Source organism: Rhamphochromis sp. 'chilingali' (genome assembly GCF_963969265.1).
Source record: "Rhamphochromis sp. 'chilingali' genome assembly, chromosome: 11".
NCBI classification, from domain to species: domain Eukaryota; kingdom Metazoa; phylum Chordata; class Actinopteri; order Cichliformes; family Cichlidae; genus Rhamphochromis; species Rhamphochromis sp. 'chilingali'.
In genome coordinates this window covers 36,887,307-36,898,668 of record NC_137938.1, presented here as the reverse complement: position 1 = coordinate 36,898,668, position 11,362 = coordinate 36,887,307, and the positions used below count along the sequence as shown (strand labels likewise).

Sequence of the window (11,362 nt, the reverse complement as noted above, 5' to 3'; positions counted from 1 at the left end):
AGCAAGAATACTTTATTTCCATCTTTTACAGTTTTAAAATAATAAAAAGGGCTCAAAGTAGATGTTTAGGGACCCCACAGTTCTTGCAAGCACCACTTTAGTATGACAGCAATGTAAAGCCTTTTTATAGCAGTTGAGTCTCTTTTAGTTCTTGTTTTGTGGATTTCTTCCTTCTGCGTTCTTCTGTTTCTGATTCTCAGTCCATCTTGCGTGTGGCTTTGTTTGGAACAGATTTTCTACAATGTTATGCTCAGGGAAGTGAGAGACAAGGTTAAACCTTCAACTTAAAACCTCTGAGGTAGTCCACTGTGGATTTTGAAGTATATATTGGCTCAAAGCAGGGTTTGGGAAAGCTTCCAAGTCTGCATTCTTGATAAGAGTGTAGAATGTTATGATAGGCTACCTCTGAACAGATGGACGATCCAGTTTTGGCAACAATAAAAACTGAAAACATTGAGCTATGACTAAAAGGAGGACCTGTTGAACCGCAATGAAATCTTTTTAGTTTCTCTGAAATTATTTTATTTATTTTATGAAATTCTTTAGGATTAAAATTTAATGACACAACAGTTATAAAGTCAATTGTTTTGAAATAAATCTGTAGTTGGAGCTTGTGTGTGAATACTAGAGCCTTTCACACAGTTTTCCAGCTGCTGTGAAGTCTTTCACCTGCAAAACATAAAAGAAATCATAGATAGCATATAGTTGTTTATATGAACAAGTTAACAGAAAGATCAACTCACTGTCCAGGTGAGATGTCTAATTTCCTCCACCGGCTTCTGTGACTGAAAAACACAAATGAATCAAAATGTTAGCCTCCATGTTAGCCTCCATGTTAGCCTCCATGTTAGCCTCCATGTTAGCCTCCATGTTAGCCTCCATGTTAGCCTCCATGTTAGCCTCCATGTTAGCCTCCATGTTAGCCTCCATGTTAGCCTCCATGTTAGCCTCCATGTTAGCGGTGTAACAGGAGAGCAGTTTTAGTTTCAGAATGAAAATAAACTCTGACAATTGCAATTTTAAAATATCAGTGTTGCATATGTTTTATCATTTCGCTGTTACAGCTGCCCTGTTGTTGCACTTTGTCTTTTTGAAGGGGCAGCCGTTCCAGATTTGTTTATCAAGCTGCAGGGCCAGACTCTCCATTGTTATGTAATTTCCATGGAACTAAATTTGACTGTTGAGCAGCAAGTCAGCACATGTCCAGAGTCACATCCTGACACTGGAGTGTCACACAGACTTTAGAAAAAGGTTGAAGAATTCAGAGATTCTGTCATTTCTCTGTTTTTCTCTGTTTTTACTGCATAAAGCTGGTTTCAAGTGTGATGCTACAAAAAGAAACTTTAGCACTTTGTTACTGTAGGGCTGCATTTTAACGCAGACCAGACCCGTGTAAATGCTGGGCGATTGAGAAAATAAAAAAAATTCAAAATGTTATTGCGCCAGAAATCGAATAACTGGCCAACTCTTCTTTGTAGAATTGCTTTAATTTGGCCATATTTGAAGGTTTCCAGCATGAACCGCATGTTTAAAGTATCTCAGTCTGATTGAACTTGAACTATTTAAGTTCATGCCAGATACAACTGGTTTTTCACACAAGTCTTGGGGATCATTCAGATGTGTTTTTTTTTTTTTTTTTTTTTTTTGGGTAAACGTGAGACGAGCCTTCATTTTTTTGCTTCTTTGGTTGGCAGTGGTTTTGTCCTTGGACTCTCCTATTGAGGCCATTTTTGCTCATTCTCTCTTTTTTTTGTTGAACCATGACCTCTGACCTTAACTGAGCCAGGTGAGGCCTGCAGTTCTTTAGAAAATGTTCTGAGTTCTTCTGTGACCTCCTGGATGAGTCATTGATGCACTCTTGGAGTAATTTTGGTCGGCTGGTCAGGTTCAGCACTGTCCTAAGTTTTCTCCATGTGTGGATAATTTCTCACTGTTGTTCACTGGAGTCCTGAAAGCCTTAGAAATGGCTTTGTGAACCTTTCAGACTGATAGATGTCAGTGCCTTTTTTTCCTCAGCTGTTTCTTTAAATCTTTTAGCTTACTTCACTTTGTCAGACAGCTTCTATTAAATGATTTCTTGATTGGTCTGGCAGTAATCAGGCCTGATTTAATATGATATGAGGGACAAGTCGTTTTGCTTCAGGTAGGTTTTTCTTCATAAATCAAATCATTATTTAAAACTGCATTTTGTATTTGGTCTGGTTATCTTTTAATAGTACTAACATTTTTAATGATCTGACGCATTAAAAATAGAAATCAAGAAGGGGAGCAGTTCTTTTCCACAGCACTGTATTAACTCTTGTTTTTGTTTTCTCATAATCAAATATTGAAGTCAGAGACCTCTGCTTGGTTTCACCCCTTTTGTGACACGGTAAGCCCCAAATGACAGCAGCGATCAGTTTAGGAAGTTTAAAAGTGAAAGTAAATAAATGAGACCCTTTTATTGTTGGTTAAAAATGTCTGCAGTATTGTTTCTGGTTCTGTTACCCATCGATCTCTGTAGTTAGTTTTTACCCTGTGATTAACTGTGATGACGCTTCTGTGTAAATCCAGATGTACAAATGACCACTAACTGAAACTTGGACATTGATCTCACCGAGTGTTTCCGCCTCGTTGCTACATCCAATCGCTTTCAGCAGGTCCACAGTCACCCCAAGAGCCCCCTCCTCGGTAAAGTGGGACACCAGCACGTCTGCGATCTGCAGGCGGCTTTTATTTTCCACCCTGTTGCGCTTGACGCGTGGCGCTTCCCTGCGGTCCAGAAGCTGGTGGCAGAACTTCTCAAAGTCTTCCTTTGATATGTCCTCCAGCGCGCTCACCAAAGCAAGCTTTATAGTTTTGTCTGACATTTCGTGGCCCAGAAAGTTCTTGTAGCTCTGTCTGAACTGCAAAATACGCTTTTGTCTCGAACTTTAAGGAAGATGACTTTAGAAGGCGCACCCGGAAAAAGACGCATTTACTGCGACTGGGAAATATGGGTGCTCTAAGAGCTATAAGCGGAACACACACAGCAGCAAACATCTGGAACACACTCTGTCTTACGATAACAGTGGGGTCATGTTCCAAGTACAGTAAGACTTGCTGTAGGGATCCACCAACAACGCCTGTGTGAGTAGATCTGTCGACTCATATTGTGCATTGGTTTGCAGTTTTCTTGGTATGTTTGATTTTATAAATCCTAACAACCACATGGTATAGCGCCGCTAGGGGGTTTCGTCCTATTATTGTAGCACGTCTGTGGAGGCTCTGAGTTATGGAGGATCACAAGAGCCATTATTCTCTCGCCTCTGTCAGTGCGCCCCAGGGTGGCTGTGGCTACAATGTAGCTGCCATCACCAGTGTGTGAATGGGTGGATGACTGGATGTGTAAAGCGCTTTGGGGTCCTTAGGGACTAGTGAAGCGCTATACAAATACAGGCCATTTACCATTATTTCGATGCGCGTGGCTCTTGTGGTCCTCCATACTCAGTCATCCAGGTCATCATAGTCTAAGGGCGATGGGGCGATCGTGGCTCAAGAGTTGGGAGTTCGCCTTGTAATCGGAAGGTTGCTGGTTCGAGCCCCGGCTTGGACAGTCTCGGTCGTTGTGTCCTTGGGCAAGACACTTCACCCGTTGCCTACTGGTGGTGGTCAGAGGGCCCGGTGGCGCCAGTGTCCGGCAGCCTCGCCTCTGTCAGTGCGCCCCAGGGTGGCTGTGGCTACAATGTAGCTGCCATCACCAGTGTGTGAATGGGTGGATGACAGGTTGTGTAAAGCGCTTTGGGGTCCTTAGGGACTAGAAAAGCGCTATACAAATACAGGCCATTTACAGGCCATTTAAGGAACCTGGAAAGAAAAGCGTCTGGACTCTGCCTTTCTTTCTCTTCCTTTCCAAGCTCCCTAGAATATTATTGTAGTTGTTGGAGAGTCTCCTAATGTGAGTGCCGCTGCAGCCTGCTGCTCTCCGTGCATCTGTTTAGAGCAGGGCAACTCCAGGTCTGTTGTTCTACACTGTTAAAAAAAAACATCTTAAAAAACAGTAATATTCCGGCAGCTGGGGCGCCAAAATACTACCGTAAAATAACAGAAAACAACTTCCTCATAAAAATATGGTTATTTCCAGCAATGACAATACAGTTTGTTGCGCTAATTTTACATGGGATCTTGCCTTTTCAAGTGATCTTAAACATTAAATTGGGAACATGTTAATGTGATTAAACAATGAAATTATCTATAAATAGGGGGAAAAAAAAAACAAATCCTAATAAAACAGTAATATTCCGGCAGCTGGGGCGCCAAAATACTACCTTAAAATATCAGAAAATAACTTTCTCATGAAAATACAGTTTTTTTTTTTCAGTAATGAAAATCGAGTTTGTTGCGCTAATTTGACATGGGATACTGCCTTTTCCAAGTGCTTTTAGACATTAAATTAGGAACATTTTAACGTGATCAAACAATGAAATTACCTATAAACAAGGTCAATGATTGTGGTAATATGATATAATACGTAAATGTACAGAAATATACAGTTAATAGTTGGTGTAAATTATAATGGATTGCATCCCCTGGGATAGACTGACAGAGGCGAGGCTGCCATATCGCACCACCGGCCCCTCTGGCCATCACCAGTAGTCTTGACCACGGACACAATACCGAGAGTGTCCGAGCCGGGGCTCGAACCGGCAATCTTCTGATCACAAGCGAACTGCCAATTCTTGAACCACGATCGCCCTAAACAGCAATGATAATAATACTTATGTGAAGTAACACAAGCTTATAGGAATCATGTTATATACTTTTCCATAGCATTACATTTGAATTCAACAGTTCAATCTTTCAAATAACGGACAGATATTTGTGAAATCACGATACATTTGTGAATGTATTTTAACAATCTAAATATGCATATGTACAAAAAATATATTAAAAAAAAAAACAAGTAAATTGTGTTTTTACTATATTTACAGTGATGTTATGTTATTTTACCTTTGACATGTAAAATCAGTCTACTTATGTAAATTTAATGATATTCTAGAAAGACAGCAGGCTACAACGCTTTAAAATATACAGTAAGATACTTTGACATTACTATTTTTTGGAACAGTGTATTTAACTGACTGGCCTCAGAGTTGTCCGGCCAACATCCACACCACATGCCCGCTGAACCTGCTTGGTGTTCCTTCCTTGCCAGACCGCGGTTACAAAATGTATAACTTCATTTTATGTATTTAAGACAAAACAAACAAAAAAACCCAACAACCTCAACTTGCCATAATGTCGTTGTACAATGAAAATAAAGAGCTGTTCTGTCCGCTTTTTCCTCAAACATGGACACGTGTTTTAGTATTTTGTGGGTGGAATATTTTCTAATCCATGTGTGGGGTGAAAATGTCCCATAATTGGGTCCTGTAAAATGAAAAATGTACAAGGTGTTATAAATGTCAGATTTGCATTCTTGATCAATAACAAGGGCATCAAATAATTTTCTAATGCATTTTCCTTACAAACGTGGCGCCATTTAGGGGGACATAAAAAGGCTTTCCAATAGTATACGATTTATTGCCAAGTAGCAAATAAACAAATGACCACAAGACACATTTCCTTGTGTTTTGTAAGTATGTAGTATGTTTACGTTGTTTTCCTGGGGGCTGAAACTTGACATGTTGTGTATATCCCGCTAATAGCCTGTATATGCCATACTGCACATTTTGGTATCAATTTGATACAAAGTAAATAAAGGGCAGTGTTGCTGATACCGATACTGTTGTCTTATAAAGGAATCTTGTGTAGAGGAGAGCTATGTGTCATGACTAATAGTTTACAATGAAGTATATGATATAGATGACAAAAGGAACCATTGTGGTGAAGTGATTCGATCTTTCTGTTAAGTTACGCCAGTGCAAAGCCAAACAAAGAGAAAAGAGCAGGATAGAACTCACGGAGCAAGTCATATAAGACGAAGGGGAGCAAGGAAGTGATGCATATGGCCAAATGAGTATAAAAGGGGGCTCTTAGGAACATTCAGGGTTCTCCCTCTAGTTCTGATCGAAGATCTGAACAGTTTGAAATTATTAGATTAGAAATCCGAATTAGCTCAAAGTAGATTAACTTGAAAAGTATAATTTAAGTGATTTGATTCTATTTGATTCTGATTTGATTTTGAAAATGAGAAAAAAACATATATAAGAAATCTTTCAAAATTGTTGAATTTTTAAAAAGTTCTCTTTTTTTAAATTAGTTGTAGACGCATGAATCCCTCTTTGTCCACCAGGGGGAGCTGCAGTATCATTAATTCCCCCAGCCTAATTTTATAAAAGAAGACTTTAATTCAACACGTTTATATACAGTTTATTTACATCAGACAACCATCACACGTCACTGAAACCTTCACAGCAAGTGCCTGAAAACCGCCAGTTTGTTATTCAGAGTATCAACAGAGGTAGACACGAGTTTTGTATTTAGAAAATAATAATAATAATAATAATATAAATGCACAAAACTCTACATAGGGTTCATATAAACACTATTTACAAATCCATTCTTTCTTTAGAAAACAAACAAACTATCAAACATAACAACCCCAGAGGAACAAAGTACAAGTAACCCGAGTGCTTAAAATACCCCTGGCTGGTGTCTGTGCTGCACTTAAAACAACCTGAGGTCAAGTAGCTCTTTTTATAGAAACATTTAAGAAAATATGATATGATGTCATTAAATATTGGCTGCACTATGGATCTATATACTTTTAATTATTATTCCCTGAAATGCAGCATCTGTAAACTGCCTACATCAAGTTCGTCCTCTTCCACGAGGCTTGAGGAAGCAGAGTTCACTTTGAAGGCTGAAGTACTCAAAACGTTCAGGTCTGTCAGCCAGCAGCACCGAGGCTCCTGGGGTCGGCCCCTACTGTGAAACCCACGTTTCACTGCTGTGATCAGAGGCTGTCGATACCCCAGAGCACTGCCAGGACTCTGTGTTTGTGGGTAAAACGTTCATACTGCTCAGGACCTCCTGTGCTGACTTCCCCAGCATGCCCTGCACGTCACAGACGAAGCGGTAGACGTAGCGCTTGCCCGCCGTCTTATGGATGATGTTTTTGTGGTAGTAGTAACGCAGGCCACGGCTCAGCTTCTCGTAGTTCATCTTTGGTTTGTTCTTGCACTGACCCCAGCGCTTCGCCACCTGTGGGATCACCAGCAAACACATGCTCAGAAAAATACAATAGAAATGAGTAATGTAATTAAGTAAATGTACTAATAAAAAAATCTGTTAAAGTTTATAATAAGTAAGATGATTTATTTAAGTGCTTCTAAAAACAGAAGAATCCAAGTGTTTATTCAAATGCATTACATGTTTGTGTAAAGCAGTAACATAAGCAGATTCTGTCTTTCAGTAAAGCTGTGCAATGCTCGTTTCTGCCCCCTGTCAATCTGGCTCTATAAGTACCAGGATGAGCAGCATCAGCACTGCAGGTAATATGAACAGGGGCCCCCATCCAGTCATTGCTCTGTTAAATGGTACAAAGTTTCAACACCAGCGGCTCCATTTTTAGGAAAACAAGTGATTCCCGGCCTGACTTTCTTAAATGTGATCAACGTTTCTCCCCAAAGTACAAAGACACACTCAAATGGAAAGTTTTGTGAAGCAGGTAAGAAATAACCTTTTATCGGTTCCATGTAGTGCTCAACAGTGGCTTTGTCTAAAACAGGATTCTTACCTCTGTGGGGTCAGACATCTTGAACTCCCATCCGTCTCCAGTCCAGGAGATGAAAGTGCGGCAGGCAGAGTCCAGCAGAAGCTCCAGTAAAAACTGCCACAGCTGGATTGGACCGGAACCTGAATGAAGAGTTTGTAGATAAATGAATGAGGTCAAAGTAAGTAGCTGGCGCTGTAATGTGTAATCCATGTGTCATTATACAAAGAGGAAAAGAAGCAAACTCTAACCTGGATAAGCCGACATTCCTGTCATCTGCCCCTCCCTGTCCAGCCTCTGTGGAGGGGTGTTTTTTCGTTTCACCACACGGGGGCAGTACTGCTCTGAGGACTGGAGGCCGGGGTTTGAGGGACATGAGGCCATAGATGGGTGTGATGGAGGGGCAGCTAAGTTGGGGGACTGATATTCAGACCAAAAGGACGAGGACTGTCTCTGTGCATCCGAGTCAAAGTAGCTCTGATCTGTTTTGCCTGCACCAAACAGAAGAATCACACACTGAACTACAAAGATCAGGTCACTGGAAAAGTGTTTGGTTTTAACCCACGAGTGAAATGTCTTACTTTGTACTGAGTTTGATCCCGCTCCTGTGAGGAAGGGGCTGTGGCTGCCTTCCACGGCAGGGCTGAACTGTCCGGTCTGGGGCACCAAGTTCTGGTATGTCTGAGGAGACTCCTGGTATCCAGTTTGTGACTGGTCCACTGCCAGTCCATCTGTGCACCAGGAGAGAGTTAGTCACAAACACAATTCCCTTAAAGTCAACTTTAAATGAGGTCAGTGTATGCACAAATAAGCCCTGTAAGCTCGGGCTTTAATCTGCTCTGGAAGCTCAGTTCCAGAAGATTTTTTTCTGCTCATGGTTCTGTGTGATGTCACAAAGAGGAGATACACACAAATATCTGTTTTTAAAAAGTAGCTACTCAAAAAGCAACTCTCTGGTGTTCTCGAATAAAACATATGAACACTATAGGTCTCCTTTAGAGTTATTTCACACGTAGCATCAGTGAACGTGAGACGCTCACCTTGTGGATACGAGGCCCACCAGTTGAACTCCTGGTATGTATCCAGGCTGAAGAGGGCAGCGTCACTCACTGAAGGTAAAAGAGCAAAAAATACAAGATAAGTCAAAAATATTTGACTTTAATAAGCAAGCAAAGTATACCAAAACACGTTTTTCTTTTTACCTTTGGTGCCATAAGGATGGGAAGCTTTTGGCGGCTCCGGGTAGCCGCTGTCTGCCGCGTACTGCTGCTGCTGCTGCTGTCCGGGCGCTTTACTGTCTAACAGAAAAGACAGGTCTTCACCAGGGTAGTCTGGAGGTTCAACATAATACAGACAGATGGAGTCAGTGAAGGATGGTGAAGACAGCAGGGAAGCACAGCTCTTTTTAAAGCACCAAGCCGATACAGGATTACCTGTTTAATCGTGCAAACCTTAAACTAATTCATTTTACAGCAGTTTTTTTGCAGCACAGGATGACACTGCTCTTTGTGTCTGGGGGGCATCTTATACATAATATATGTATAAGATTTGCTATAATGAGCAAACAATGAGGATAAACCTAATATTAGGCTACATAATTAAGATTACACTTTTTAATTTAGTAAAGGGTTGAAATACTTTTTTGTAACTTTGTAAAACAAAGTTTGTCTTGCTTACACAGCTGTACTTACAGCTGAGTAAGCAAGACCTATTTGCAAAACGCTTAATTCCTGATAGACTAAGGTGATCCGTGACTTTACTTTCTTTTGCAAATGTTTAAATTATGTTTGTTTTTAAGGTGGATTTTTTTTTCTTATGACTTAACAGATGTGATGACACTGTAAACTCTTTGGCACTGAAGGCACCACCAGCCCTCTGCTGCTTATAGCCTCATAAGGATAACTTTGATCCAGCAGTAAGAGCAAGTTAGCTGCATTATCTTTAAGCTGATTTTATGATTATATTAAGGCAAACAAATACAAAACATGAACTCAAAATCTGCTATGAATGTATAGTTTGCTGTAAATATGAAAGACTATGCTAAAATGCCGGTGTGGTGCTTTAAGAAGGAGGTTAATCAAAGCTCAGTTCTGCAGAAAAAGTCATGGAGAGAAGAATTGTGGGAGAAATCTATAAGTTAGACTTTGGAGTTGGGCTGAAATCGTGACGTGGGACATGAGAAAAAAGAAAAAAAGGCCCCCCAGGTTTTTTCAGTTCTATGGATGGAGGCAGCTTGGAGGAAACAAGGCAGGGAGGGGGAGGAAACGCCAGCGGAGGGAGTGTGACAGAGTAGTGATGGAGGGATGGGGAGTGGGGGGCGAGGGCTCTAAATCTGTTGGAGGAGGAAGTCTGGAGGAAAGGATTAGGAAAGACAGAGAGGGGAGTGCAACACAGAGACCGTCTTTAACCTGACCACCCTGCGTCTCTCTGTCTTTGCAGATCTCAGCCCATTCAGACAATTTCACACACACATAATCACGGGCGTGTCAAGGACTCGCAGGGAAAGCTCTGACAGATGTGATGACACTGTCTGCGAACATGTTTCCTCTGTCCTTCAGCCGCTCGGCTTCAGAGGAAACAGATCGCACAAACATAAAAAAAAAACCTGTGTCTGAGAGTTTCAGCGCCGTGCACCAGGATCAGCAGGAAAGCCAGATGAAGCAACATCAGAGGGATCCACTAAACTCACCATAAGATGCAAAGTCGAAACCAGCTGGCACTTCCTGCGTCCTGAAGTCTTCTGTGTAGTATCCGCTCTGGCAAACCTCCATCTGCGGTCATATGATTACAACTTTTTGTCACCATTGGGAATGAATTCAAACTTACAAACGCAGTTTAGAATCACGCGAGTGGGGCTGTAACGTTTCCCACTGGTGTTTATCTCGATGAATAATTAGGGAATAAATACATTTTTTAAAAATCGGAAAAGCCAAGAATCCTGCAGTTTTCTGTCAGCTGACGTCCATCCGTGCAGCACAGTTCACGCCCTAAACTGCTCGTTGTGGATGAACGACACTTGCTGCTCATTTTGTGTCGCGTTAAAATATATTTTAGTTTAAATGACCGAGCTTACCTTTACTTTGGAGTCGGCGCTTCTGTCTCCTGCTTTGATCGAAGTGTCCCAGTACATGTGGCTCCTTCACAGCTTCTCCTTCAAACTTGTACCGGCTGCAGCAGCGTGGAGTGGTCACTCTGCGGTCGGCCGCGTCCCGTTATAAACTCAGCGAAAAGAAGTGGGCGGGGCGCGTGCCCGCGGTGAGTCGTGACCTGCTGAGGCACTGAGGTTTGTTTAACACCCCCCACCCCCGACCCCCTTTCCCGACCCCCTCAGCAACAAGTCAATCAAACTTTCATTCATAAAAGCGTCTCAGGTAACAGACACGCGAATGTAGCTTATTCCAAAAAGAACAATTTATTTATTAACTACACAGAAGTTCAAGATTTAAAAGGGGGGGGGGGGGGTATAAATGTTGCTGTAGAAAACAAACTTGCATGTATGAGGGGTGTGTAATTGAGGAGAGAGGATTAAAAATGGGATTAAAAGAAGATAACACGCTGAAAATATAGTATTCATAAAGAACAACATTTGGAATTCAAAAATAGTCCATTATTGAAGTTAAAGTAAAGAAGTCCATTTCTTTCTTTCCATGCCATTCAGACTGAGAACATATACAGATACTGACAATT

The 11,362-nt window shown here is 41.3% G+C and overlaps 1 protein-coding gene and 1 long non-coding RNA gene across 3 annotated transcripts; both read right to left on the bottom strand.

Moving 5' to 3' along the window:
- On the bottom strand, positions 1-2,944 carry LOC308406215. The gene is made up of 3 exons (XR_013973477.1): positions 2,597-2,944; positions 744-785; positions 1-669 (listed from the first exon to the last, which is right to left on the bottom strand). It is a non-coding gene; the product is annotated as an uncharacterized lncRNA (long non-coding RNA).
- Positions 2,945-6,285: 3,341 nt separating this feature from the next.
- etsrp (ETS1-related protein) lies at positions 6,286-10,897 on the bottom strand. 2 transcript variants are annotated; one of them, XM_080897172.1, is made up of 8 exons: positions 10,749-10,897; positions 10,365-10,446; positions 8,878-9,006; positions 8,716-8,784; positions 8,257-8,406; positions 7,927-8,166; positions 7,700-7,818; positions 6,286-7,164 (listed from the first exon to the last, which is right to left on the bottom strand). In XM_080897172.1, the coding sequence occupies exons 1-8, from the start codon at positions 10,803-10,805 to the stop codon at positions 6,886-6,888; spliced, it is 1,125 nt and encodes a 374-aa protein (XP_080753298.1). In that variant the 5' UTR covers positions 10,806-10,897; the 3' UTR covers positions 6,286-6,885. The 2 variants fall into 2 exon arrangements, with proteins under 2 accessions (XP_080753298.1, XP_080753299.1); XM_080897173.1 differs by having other exon boundaries at positions 8,878-8,973.
- Positions 10,898-11,362: the final 465 nt, after the last annotated feature.

What these genes read in the sequence shown, in the direction of transcription:
- etsrp (XM_080897172.1), bottom strand. Translation starts at nt 10,805, where the DNA reads ATGTACTGGGACACTTCGATCAAAGCAGGAGACAGAAGCGCCGACTCC. An exon ending in GCGCCGACTCCAAAGTAAAG is followed by an intron (nt 10,447 to 10,748) that starts GTAAGCTCGGTC and finishes ATATGACCGCAG; the next exon opens with ATGGAGGTTTGCCAGAGCGG. An exon ending in AGATGTCTGACCCCACAGAG is followed by an intron (nt 7,165 to 7,699) that starts GTAAGAATCCTG and finishes GTGATCCCACAG; the next exon opens with GTGGCGAAGCGCTGGGGTCA.